The sequence below is a fragment of the Pyrgilauda ruficollis genome, unplaced genomic scaffold, assembly GCF_017590135.1.
Source record: "Pyrgilauda ruficollis isolate IOZ18807 unplaced genomic scaffold, ASM1759013v1 scaffold221, whole genome shotgun sequence".
In the NCBI taxonomy this organism is placed as follows: Eukaryota; Metazoa; Chordata; class Aves; order Passeriformes; family Passeridae; genus Pyrgilauda; species Pyrgilauda ruficollis.
The window spans coordinates 325,333-338,377 of NW_024521540.1; the positions used below are offsets into that span (position 1 = coordinate 325,333).

The window sequence follows — 13,045 nt, forward strand, 5'->3', positions numbered from 1 at the left end:
ATTTTGCTTCTGTAGAAATTGAAAAAAAAAAAAACACTGGGTTTGTCCAAGACTGCACAGTGGTAAAGCCAAGAACATGCACAACTCCAAACCTCCCAGAAGATCACTGGTGCTGGATGATGATGATGTCCCAGACAGTGTCACCACAGTCACAGCCTGCCAACACACGTGGCAGAGCCATGAACACTGCCCTGACACTGCTGGCACTCCAGTGTCACAGAGGGGACAGAATCCTCCCCCTGAGGCCTGCAGCACTCTCAGCCTGCTCAGTAAACACTTACAAAGACTGATCTTCATCTTTTCTGAGTGAAAAACCAGCACCAATTTGAGTGAGTCCCAGTGCACAGGCTCACATTATTTCCTCTTGACCCAAGCAAGGACTGAAGTTTCCCCATACACTTCAGGGGATTTCTCCAAATCTGCCTGCAATCTTTCCTTCTCTCCCACTTCAATCCTCACTATTTTTTCCACCCCAGAGTGGTCCAAAGGCACCTGGTGCTGCTGCAGGAGCCCTGGCACGGTCAGGGATGTGCCAGGGAGAAGTGCCCTGCACTGAGCTGCCAGAAGTGGGGCTGCTGCAGGGGCACACAGCCTCAGGCTGTGGCACAGGGGCAGGCTGGCTAGCAGGACAGATTTCTCCCCTGGCACAGTGGGAAAACGCTGCACAGGGACATGGTGCCACCAGCACCCCTGCAGGGCTCAGGACATGAGTGGAGTGACACTTGGTGGGATGGCTCAGTGGGACTGGGGGGCTGGGAAAAGGCTGGGCTTCACCCCAGAGGTTTTTGCTGTAATTCTGTAAGTCTCTAACTCTGTAATTCCATAAGATAATGCCATAGTAATCCTGGTGTCTGTGGTGGCTGAAACCTTGCCACCACAGACACCAGGATTACCACTGGAAAACCATTTGTGATTGCAGCAAGACACTGTTTGGAGCAAAGCTCAATTAAAACTTCACTGCAAACATATCTGAGTGCTCCTAGCAGTGAATATTCAAACCCATTCCTGGTTTCTAGAAGCAAAGATTCACTCAAAATTCAGTGCAAACGTTGAAGCCTGGCAGGAAATCTGAAGGAAGTTCTATATAAATCAGAGCTGGTTTCAAGCTACCCAAAAAAGCCAATATTCTCTGATATAGAAGTATATACTCACTTGTTTATAGTGTAATAAAATCTGAGCTTTTAATTGGATGCTGGCTTCTAGATATAGCAACTCTACAGCAGTTTTTAAGCTGGATGATTTTTCCCATCTACAAGTTAATTTTTGAAAGCACAGAAAGCTTGTTCACAAATATAGTACCAAAAACTACATCCAGTGGGAACTAAACTCAGTTAGAATTGCCTGGGTTTATTGAATCTTTGTGGAAAATGGGGTTTATTGCACAAGAAAGCTTTGCTTTTTTTTTTGTACTTGTATAAAGCCTTTAATTTCACAACAGAAATTAGGCAGTTGACATGGACTAGAAATTTTGATGTAACTGCTCGTTTCAGCCACTGCTAAAGAGAAAATAATGGTTGAGACAAAACTGCACAGATTATATTACAGTTTAATTTTTAAAAAGTCATTTTTTTAAACGCAAAGATGGTAATTTGCAAAAAGAGCAATGAAGAAATGAGAAAATACCCCAACTTACAGGAATATTATGGTCCTTTCTTCCTTTATGGGAGGAAGCAACATGAGCAAGGTACTGAATAACCTTCTTGGTGTTCTCAGTCTTCCCAGCACCAGATTCACCTCTGCAAAACAGGGCAGACATTTCCTTCAAAATTCACCTTCAACAACTCAGCAATCCTTTGTTTACAGACCAAAAGCCAAAAGCAGGGATGCTGCAGGGAGCTACGAGGTATTTGTGTAAAATCCCTCCTTCATCCTAAAGATCTCCTGAGCTTCAGGATGTTGATACAAGGTGTGACATCAGTTTGATTAAGAGCTTTTGGCTTCATGCCTGAACTCCTCTGCCAGCCAAGGTGACAGCAAACACTTGTCCCCTGTCTGGATCACTGCAGACAGGAGTTTTTGGGGTGCAGATACATTTTTATTTTTAAATCATGAGATATACTCACACACACACTTTTACACTTAGCACAATTTGCTTATGGGAATTACCAAGTTAAGGGAAACACTCAGTACCTTTAGGAGCCAGAAACAGAAGGCAGTAAAACACCCCTTAAACAAGAGATTCTTGTCTTTCCACTGCTCACCTCAGAATCTTTGCTAGGTTAAAAATACATTTAAGGCCACAGGACTACATGAAACCATGAAGACATGAATTTTTATCAGTGCAGAGTGGCAGAGTTCACAGATCAATAAAGATAGCAAATGCACATTTCATTTTTAAGCCAGAGGTGGATTTAAAGCAGACCATGTTTAGACAGAATTTATGGAGAGGTTTACAGGAGATATTCAAGGCAGGAAATGTGACCAAGTTCATGCAATCACAAATGAGGTTACTACAGCTCTAGAAATCACAGTTTGGGTTTTTTTTTCCCTAACCTAGGTCTGATCTTCAGACAAATCCAGCCCCAGAGGGATTCAGGGGTGCCTTAGGCAGGGCTCAAACAGTGCAAGCCACTGAAAGAAGATTTCCAGGGAGACAGAGACTGCTGTGAGCAGCTCTGAAGTGTGGGAAGCTAAAAAGGGTTTTATTACAGGGATTTGCATGGAAAGAGTGGAAGCACTACTGTCATTCAACAGTTGTTCAAAAGTTAACAGTTTGGAAGCCAGCTCCTTTGTAAAAATGACAAGCACACATTTTCCCTGCCCGTTTATTTCTCCTCTAAGCTACTTACAATGGAAATGTTCATTTAGCAGGGGAATTTAAGCACATTCTTGTGCAGCCTTTTTCATCACACACCCCAGTTTTGTAGCTGATCTGCATTTGCTGAGGGATTCAGCGCCTCCAGACCTGCACCTGTGGATCAGGGAAGAGCTGAGGAGCATTCCCATCCTCACACTGCTCTCAGCAGAGTGAGGAGCCCAGAGAGCACCTGGAATTTCAATTCTGCACATACAGGAAGGATACTGACACTAGCCCAGATTTTCAAGACTCAAACACTCTCACTGCTCCCCACCTTCCAACACTGTAAAATCCCAGCAACCCCACGGGGTTTCTGCCCTAAGAGAGGGGAATCTCTGCTGGAGGGTGGCGGGATGGGCATTTCTGCACCCAGGAGCAAGAGCCTTCATTCACTGCAGCTCGTGGCACTCCTCACAGGAGTTCCAGGTGGAACAGCTTCTGTTTGACCTGAGAGAACAGCAGCAACCCCAGGTTTGGCTGGAAAACCCTGGGTGAAATGGAGATGAGCTGTGGGATGCTGCTGCACAGCCTCAGTGACCAGCTGTGGCCTGCAGCTCCAGATGTGCTTAACCTCACCCAGGGTCCCTGGCTCACTGATGGCATCTGCTTCTGCCTGAAACCACCTGGCTTCCGTTCCTCCCCAAGGTCAGAAAACAGCACAGAAGATGGAAGGTAAGAAAGCCCTGCACTGCATTAACCCAGAGCTCTCCAGGGAGACAGGGCAGCTCTCTGCAGACTCACTGACTGGGCTGGCTTTGCTCAGTGCAGGCAAAAACCTGGAAGGTGCTACCTGAAAAGCTGGTTGCAAAGGAGATTACTCTGAGAACTGGCTAATGGATAACTGGGTTTCCTTTTTGCCGAGATAGCATCACTATGAAACCCAGAAAGTGGGTGCACTTTGGGACAAGTGGACAAGTGGAACGACACCCTCTGACTTAATGAAAAATCCCATTTCCACCCAGCCCAGAGTCCCCACAAACAAGGCAAATGTGAATGCTGATAAGCAGAAAAAAAAGCCCCAAACCATCAGGTGCCAATTCTTGCTTCTCAGGTCTTTATTTCTCATTTCCCTTTCACTGCAGTGTTTACATTAACATAATTCATGACCATGAGCAATAATAAAAGCAGCTTTGCCTGTTTCTGGATGTGTATTAAAAAATGCTAATGCTAAAACTATTCCAGCAGGTAAGAGAAGTAAGAAGCACAGCAAAATATACATTTACATTTTAAAACAATACAATTTGTTCTTATTGTCAGCAGAGCTTGGGAATGCACTATTAGCCGTGCCTCTAAAGCTAGAGAAATAATCTTTTCTGTCAAATCACAAGAAAAAGGTTTATTACATTTTAGAGGAGGCAAATCTCCTGTAACACATGCAGTGCAGAGAAGCTGCTACAATAAATACAGCTCAGATGTCAGCTCTGGAAAAGGGCAGCACAGGGCTGGAGGAGTCAGACACAGCAGCAAAGCTGCACAGGCACAGGAAAGGCAGCAGCTTGAAACACATTCCTTGTGTTAAAAACCCTCTAAATCTATCAGAGTGGTATTTTAGAGAGAGGCTTTGTGCAAGACCTCATTCAAAAGCAGCCCCAGCGGATGTTATCATCCCAGTCCTGCTCTCCCTGGAGCTTACAAGAATGCCAAATATTTCCTGCAGCATCGTGGCAAATAGCTCTGCTGCCACATACTATGAAAGAATTAGAAGATTTAGGATAAAGTCCTTTGCATTTACAGGAATAATGACATCTGCATACTTTGGTTCTTTCCCAGGAGTGCAAACACATGGATTACAAAAATAAATTAAAATCTTCTACCTCTATCAACCTGCCCAAAAAAGGTAAACTCTGAGTAACACCACGCACAGTATTTATGGAATGGGGATGGAATCACAAAGCTAAAGCCTAACTTTTTCTAAACTTTGTTTTAATACAACTCGATCTGTTGCCATAAATTAAACAACTAAAGCCCTGTGCTGAGTAGCAGCCTCACCTCAGCCAGTGGCAGCTCTGCTGAGTGATTTCACCTCCTTCATTCCAGGCTCAGCTCCACTGGCAGAATCAAAAGCTCAGCTCCAGCCATGGGCTATGCCAAACTGTGCTCCCAAGGAAGCAAGCCCTCCTTAGCTCCAGCTGGCAGTACAAGGTTATTCCACCCACTGACTGAGGGATCTCTCCCTTGGAAGCCACCTTCCAGGGACAGGTCAAACAAAATCTGCCAGAGCCTGGTGAATTCATGCAGGATCCCATGTCCAAGTGCTCTGCCCTGGAGCAGCAGAGCTCCTGCTTCAATTTGAAGCAGCTTCATGCACATTTAAAAGAGGAAAAGTTTAGCCAGCATGAGCACTTTAAAGTTGAACATGGTTTTGAATTCATTGCATGTAAAGCTGGAGTGTCATTTTCAGCAAAGCCCAGAACTCTCCAGGCAAATTCATCCCAGCTCCAATTTGGTTAGGAAAATCCAGGCAGTGACTCAACCAGCTGCAGCTCTTTCCCTGAGCAGCCTGAGCCCAAATCTTGCACAAGAAGCACTTCCACCACTGAATGGCTCTCAGTGGAGAACAGGCAGGTCACAGAGGAGAGGAGTCACAGCACAGAGCAGGGGTGGGAGCTGCTCTCCCCACAGCACACCCCCAGTGGCAGGTATTATCCCAGGAACAGCTCAGTGCCCTTCCAAGGGGTCTATTCCAGGAGGAAACACCATTTCTGAAGGAAAAGAGTGGAACAGCTGCTTTTCTTACTGCCAGGCTGCCAGGTGGGTTTGAAGCGTTCACACACCTTGTGACAGTGACAGCACTGGCGTGGCAGGGCCACCACCCCTCCCTGACCTGGGAAATGCCTTGTGGACTGCAGGGAAATCAGATGAGGTTCAAGTTGTTTACTGAAGGCCACTGGCCCCTCTCCAGCTGCCTTCCCCAGAGAGCCATTAATTCCATCCCACAAGGCACCAAGTGCCACGAGCAGCACAGGACACAGGGACACAAAGCCACACATCCAAAGAAAGCTTTGCAATTCCAAGGCAGCCTGTGCTTTATCTTGCTGCCTGGGCACAGTCTGCAGACTGACAGTATTCCTGAAGATGTGGAATGTGGTAGGATGGCCAGATGCAGCTGGAGATCATCTCTGCGATTTAAATTCCTGAAAAACTAACCCAAACAAAGTCAGGATTTGACATTTTGGATGGCTGGGTCACTCAAACCCTTTCTCTGCCCCAGGAATTTCAGTCATGAGATGATCAGGAAAAGCCCTGGGATGAGAAGTTGATGTGGCAGCACAGGGTCCCCTGTGAAGAAGTGGCACCAAGGCAAGGTCCCAGCACACAGAACCCCCTGCTGCTCACAGCTCCCTGGCCAGCAACGCCTCCTCCCATGGAAGCAGCCACTCACAGAAGGCCCCAAACCATGGAAATATGGAAATATGCACTTAAATTGTTTGGAGGAGAAAGTAACTGCCTATGTAAGAGCCCCAACAATGGCCTTTTGTCCTTGCCACAACAGCAGTTGCAAAGAACAGAGGAGACACTTATTCTCAGGCACAACTGAGCAGATCATCTGCCAGTTACAAATTAACAGATATTTACAGACAAGACCTGTAATTAAAGGGTGTCTTCATCACCTGCCTTATTTTCTGCAAGAGGTAAAATTGATAGTTTGGAAAAGAGTCATTAATTGGCTTTACTATGGACGTGGCTGCTCTGGAGCTGCTCCCTTTCCCTCCTGATGCTCCCCATCATCTCCACACCACTTGCCATGGGAATGTTACCAGCTGGACTCCAGCCAGGGGTTGTATACAAAAATGTTTGGTATTTGCTGCTGTTGGCCTTTAATAAGCAGCCTCTCTTCCCTCCACACCCCATCACTCCCACGGAAGCCAGCCCAGATTAGATATCCTTGTAGGGCTGCAAGCATCTGCTGAACACCTCTTTATCAGGCCCAGGCCCAGCTCTGGGAATGCCAGAGGTCTGTGCTAAGTCTCTCCACTTCAGAACACACTGCTTTTAAAAGTGCAGTGCAGCACATTTTCTGAGCTTTCTTCAGTATTTCCCAAATTCCTAATTGCCACAACACAAATTTCTTCATCTTGGTCATCAGCCTGGCATGCTCAGTGAGCAGAGGAACACCAAAACTACACAAAATAGCGGCTGAAGCTTCTCCAAGGGAAAAATAGTTAAAAAAAAAAACAGCCTGAAAAGCTCTTCAGCCCAGCTTCACATCCCACAGAAACAGGAAAATGTGCAGGAAGGTCTGGGAATGCTGCAGTGTTGGCATCACATCTCTGCACAAACCACTGACAGATGCTGAGTCAACACAGGCTGAAAGCCACTGCTTCTGGATACAAATATATTACTTATATTATATTTATATATTACTTATAAGCTAGAAGGAACATGAAGTTTGTGGAACTACACATATTTTCCTTTCTTTTCAACAAACTAAGAATTTACAGAGAGAGGTTCCAAAATAAACTTTCATTTTTGGTCCCATCACAGGGGAATGATGAGGTGGAAGTTGGTTGAGTCCAGCTTCCCAGGAAAGTGCTGGTTGTGAGGGCTGCTCATTTGCCTTTTGTTGCAAAGCTGGATGAACTAAACTGCAAAGCAGAGCTCCAGCAGCCTTTCTCACCATCTGTTAGTGGTTAGCAGCCCAAGATTAAACCGTCCAACTTCAAAGCTAAAAAGAAATTCTCACCATTGCTGTTTGTTCAGCTCCTCCCATCCCATCTTCAGCCAGGCAATAATCTGGCTTTCACCCATGGATTGTCAATGGATTTGGGAGCTGTAGCTGTTCCTGTGTCTAAAACCCGTATTTGGGTTTTTCAGTTGGTGAAAGGCCAAAGGGCACGGAAGAAATCCCATCACTGCTCCTGAGGAAATCAGGGGGTGCCATGGAGCAGCAGAGGCTGCTGGATATGGGAAGAGGACTTTTGGTTCACTGTGAGAAAAGCCCATCCATAATAAATAATTTCATCAAGAAGTTCCTTCTACACATTTCGTCCCTGGGCTCACACAAGCAGATGGGGAAGGGGATAAAAATGCCATGTGTGCCACATTCAAACCAGCATCCAGTTGTCTGTTGAGCTCAGAAGACCAAAAGCTGATGGTCACCTTGCAGGTGAGGTGACAACAAAACTGAAGAGCAGAGTGTTCAAAGGTTCCCAAGTACAAATGGATCAGACACTCCCTAGGCCAGAACCCAAGGGAGGCATCTGGAAAACTGCAGAGACAAGTTTGAAGAACAAGAACCCAAGGGCTTGTCACAGCACCAGCCCCAACCCAGGAATTCCCCCAAAAGCAGCACTCCTGGCTGCCAAGAAGAAAAGGGGCTGGATCCAGAGACCCTCTAAATATCATTGCTGGAGAAGTGACTGCCCCTCCTCTAAAGGCCACGGAAGGCAAAAAACCAGGAAACTTCAGCAGTAGAGGCAGGGGGAGAGAGGTGAAGGTCAAAGCAGGCAGACCCTCAGCAAGCAGTGGGACAGCTCTGTCACAGACAATGCCTGCCCAGGCAGGGAAATGACAGGCCCACCACAACTGTCCACCCAGCTCAGGGCACCTCTCAGGAGGTGGTTTGTTCCCCATTAGCTACCCTGAACCACTCCTACTGGAGAAATGAGAAAGGATTCTGAGGGCTCCCAGCCTTAGTAAACACCAGGGTCAATCAGGTGACCCAGGTCCTGAGACAGCAAGTTTGGCATGAGAAGATGAGTCTTATGAACTGCCACAGGAGTTTCTGAAACCACCTCCGGTGTGCTTAGCACTCTCCTTGCACTTTATTTACTCCTGCCTTAGTCCAGGACCTGCAAAACCAGTGCCATGAAGGGAACACACAATTTACCTCATCACCAGGAGCAGCAGTGCAAGGGGAGGCCTGGACCCTTCCCACTCCTGAGCAAAGCAGGGGATCTCTCCCCAGCGTGCTAGCCAAGGGAGCTCCCCATGGCCCTGGCCCCCTCCCCAGGAGGATTTTACACCCCAGAATGCCAGTTTATCATGCAGAGCTACAAAAGAACAAGGCTCTCCCAAGCAGCATGGTGGCACTCTCCCAAGGTCTGGCTGTCAGGATGTGTGTCCTTCCCCAACTGAGCTCCAGCCAAGGGGGAACCCAGCACGAGATGCACAAACTCCACCCTCTGCACCAGATACAAACAGGGATCAATTGTCCACTCAGTGCAGGTGGATCAAAAGCTCAGGGGAACCTTAGAGGTGAGGTAATGACAAAGTTGAAGGGAGGAGAGCTTAGAGGCTTTCCAGTTTGTAAATGATCAGATTGGACACTCACCAAATCCTGCAGCACTGCCATTCCAGCCTTGTGGGCTTGGCTGACCATGCAAAGGAGAGTAAAGTTCATGGGCAGACACAAAACATGAAGCTACTTCAAAACATTCACCTGGGGCAAGCCCACACTGCCAAGGCATCCACACACACACGGGAACAAAGCCTTTCTTCTCACTCTGGGATCCCATCCCTGCTTTGAGGGCTGCTTTGTGCATTGCACATGGAATAGTCATCACACAAAACACAAGTCCTGCTAGCAGCAGGAACCACAGACCTAGCCAAGCCTGAGTTAACCAGATCAACTTTTATCTGAAGCACAGAACTCTTTTTGACTCTGTGTCCTTAGGCCCTGAGAATATTGTATTCACGGGACACAAGAATCTTGTATGCATGGCTCGAAAAGACATGGCTTGAAAGGATCCAGCCTCAGTCTTGTACCGACTCTGAGAGTTAAGGCAGGGAGCACAAGATGGAGATTGGAATCCCTCCATGACAGGAAGGAAACTGAAGCCAGGCCCCCTTGCAGCAGCCAGTGTCCCCAGTGAGCTGCTCCAGGCAGCAGGGTCCTCCCAGAGCCTGTCCCCAACACAGGGCACCCAGGGCTGGGCACCAAGCACGGACCCACCCCTGTCCCTCAGCCACCCAACCCTGCTGTGCTCCACACACAGGACAGAGCCACGGGGGGGTCTCCAGCCCAGAGGAGCCATCCTGCCCCCAGGCTGCTCCCAGCAGGGACAGCTTCCCTCCTGCACCTCGTCCCTTCGCGCTGGCACACGGCGTGCTGGCCCAGGGACTGGGCAGGAACAGCAGCACTCTGTGCAGCTGGGGCTGGGCCAGCCTGGCTCCCTGGGCACCAGGGAATCCTTATCTCCCCGGCTGACACTCCCAGCAGCAGCACAGGAAGCTGCAGGAACACACAGTCCACGGGGGAGAGGGCAGGAAGCTGGGTCACCCCTGCAGCTGCGCTGCGAGCACAGAGCAGCTCAGGAGGGTCAAACCTCAAATGCCACTTGTGCTCTGCCTTCCCAAGCACATCCCAGGAAACCTCAGCTGCAGCAAGAGGTTTGCTCCGGTAAAAAGGGAGCCTTGGTGTCAGACCCAGAGCTGAGCTGGGCTCAGTGTCTCCAGACCCACTTTTGGATCTTGTCTTCCCCAGGCCTTTCCCACTGAGCAGTCACAGCACAGCATTACAGAAATGAACTTCTTAAAGCTTTTGGGTCGGATGCAGAGCTCTTCAGTGATGTTTTTAAATCACATTTCTTAAGTAGAACATGCCTAGGAAACTCAATAATGTGAATTACAGTATTAAACACTATATCCCCATATTAAATATCACTTCATGCTACATCTTTTCCCACTGCCTGTCAAGAATGAAGACCAAGCTTTGCCTCCCACAGCTGTATCAAAGCCCCTCTCACAATACAGACTCCCCAAAGTGCCAAATGAAAAATGATCACTCACGTGCAGAGAATTGATTGGTCCTCACGGTCTGCAAAACAAGAACAAACACGGTTATAGGGGTTTGTTACACTGCTCTGTAATCTGCAAAACAGTTCCTTTTAACTGAGCACTTCTAACGTTCATCTTTTCAGTTTAACAATTCAAAGGACACTCTGAAACAATTTTAATAATGTCCCCATTTCACATGCACACACCCCTCAAACAGCTTAGAATTTCCTAAAAGTCCTGACATTTCAGATAAGGAAGTCAAAATTCTGGTTAAATTTAATAATCATCCGCTGTAAGGCTTTTAACTATATTTTCAGATAAAGCAGCCCTAACACTTCTTATTCTGAATGCATGAAGTATATAAAACCTTACATGAAGGGAAAAGCAGTTTCAAGCACACAGCACTGACAACCACACACTTGGAAAGAGCCCTGTCATCTCCAGCAAACAAGTGCTTTCCTCCCCAGCTTTGTTCTCTTTTTTAAATGAACATGCAGGCCTGAAGAGCTCCCACAATTCAGCTTATTCATGAAAGCCTTGTCTAAAGGACACCCAGGGAAACAAAAGTGCTGCAGCATTTGCTCAGCACTTTGTGCCACGCTCACGACCTTTGGGAAGAACTCCTGAAGGTCAGGTGCAGCCTGCAAGGGCTATTTCATTATGCCAAGAGCTTCACAGAATGTATTTCAGCACCATTTTAAAAATGATATCATCAAAACATGGGAATATACCTGCAGCAAGCACAACACTTCAGCCCAAGCCTTCCAGAGCAGGCAGGTGCTGCTGCACCCTGCCAGCACAGCCGGAGCCACAGATGCCTCCCCTGGCAAGTTCTAGACTGCATTAACACCAAGGATGACAAAAAATGGAGCTGCTTTCTGACTGAAAAATGTTAAAAACATGCAGTCAGTTGCACTTGGAGCGTGTTGTTCAAAAATCCCAAGGACTGGGAGTGCTGGCCTGGCCTCTGTGCAGAGCAGCTGCACTGAAGCCTGCAGCCTGGCTGTGTCCTGCAAGCAGATGTGAGCTCCAAAAACCCCTCCTAAGGGCAACAAACAGCAGAATGAGTGCAGGACAACTGAAGAATATTAGTTCAGATGGTTAAAAGTGGGAGGGAAAAATTCCAAGTGTTGGTGACCCTCCTGCCAAGGCTGCAGGGATGCTCCTGGATCATTCCCTACAGCTGCATGACCAAAAACAGGAATGGGAAGCCTGGGACTGCAAGAAATGAAAGATGAGAGGGGGCAAAAGCAGTGGCAGTATGACAAGAGAAACATCAGGGAAACACTTATTTTTGTTCTTCTGGGTTTGGTATCAGGCAGCAGGTCTTGCAAGACCTATCCAAGAAAAGTTTTTGGAGGCAGGAGCAGGGCCAGGGCAGGGCTCAGGTGCAGCTGGGGGTCCTGCAGAGCCAGGAGGGCAGCTCTGATCCTGGGCTGCTCCCAGGGCAGCCAGCAGTGATTTGTGCCCTGAAGCAGCTCTGGCCAGCCCGAGCTCAAGGTGATGCAGGACAGCACAGGTCATTTGTTCTTGCAGATGAAACAGTTGAATGAAAGCCAAGCTGGTACCCTGAGCAGAGCTGAAAGTCAGTGCTTCTTAGCTTTAGTATTTACTGAGGCATTTCTTTACAGTGACAACTTGATTTTCCCCTTTCTTGCTTCCCAGGAATAACCTCACCCTAATTTTGGCACTGTAGCTGGGCCATTACCTCAAAAAACACAGTCTCCTCTAAACTAGACCTCTTCAGTTTAGCACTTCAAAAAAGTTAGCACAGCTAGATTTGCCTTGAAGTTTAATTTACTTAAAGACAGTGTGAGTTTGTCAATGCTTTGTGTCATGACATTTGTTACCTGTGCATTTACCATGCAATGCTACTGTGCCACAACACACAAGGCACACTATAAATGAATCTTCTTACCCAATTAAATTTAGAGAAAATCTACAAGTCCAGAAAGTTGTATTTACTTGCCACTGCCAGAAGCTCCAGCAAGTGCAGCCAAGCTTTTTAACTTTCTCTGTCCAGGTGCCTGAACTGACACAGCCCTTATAAAGTCAATTATGTGCACTCAAGCAGGTCCCTCCAAACCCATTTCTCTGTGTCCATCTGGACTCTGAACCTCCCAGGCCAGGAAGGTGGAATAAGGCAGCAGCAAGCTCTGAGTCCTGCCGTGTGATGCCTCCCTTCTGCTGACGGTCAGCTCCAGCAGGCAGCCCTGAGCTGACACCCAAACCCAGCACGGAGGCTGGGGGTGATGCCTCAGGCAGTGCCAGGTGCCCTGTGGCCCAGGGAGGAGCTGATCTGCCAGGGGCACTCTGACAAATGACTGATGTGGAAGGGTTATTCACGGCTGGTTTCTTTAGCTCCCCCAGAGAACACAGCGTGCCTGCAGCCCTGATTTCAGAGCAGGTGCTTCCCCTGGCCAGGACTGCAGCTGCATGTCCCCAGCCTTCTGCAGGGACAGCACAGGAGCTGTCTCCCAGAACAGGATTTCCAGGCACACAGACACCCAGCCTCTGCAGCTGGCTCTG

The 13,045-nt window shown here is 47.8% G+C and overlaps 1 protein-coding gene across 1 annotated transcript in view; it reads right to left on the reverse strand.

Moving 5' to 3' along the window:
* MYH10 (myosin heavy chain 10) overlaps window positions 1–13,045 on the reverse strand; it is an 80,705-nt gene that overhangs the window by 44,297 nt on the left and 23,363 nt on the right. The window contains exons 3-4 of the mRNA XM_041468612.1: window positions 10,529–10,556; window positions 1,634–1,736 (exon numbers count right to left, since the gene is read on the reverse strand). Coding sequence (XP_041324546.1) covers window positions 1,634–1,736; window positions 10,529–10,556 — 131 coding nt within the window. The remainder of the gene's footprint in view (window positions 1–1,633; window positions 1,737–10,528; window positions 10,557–13,045) is intronic.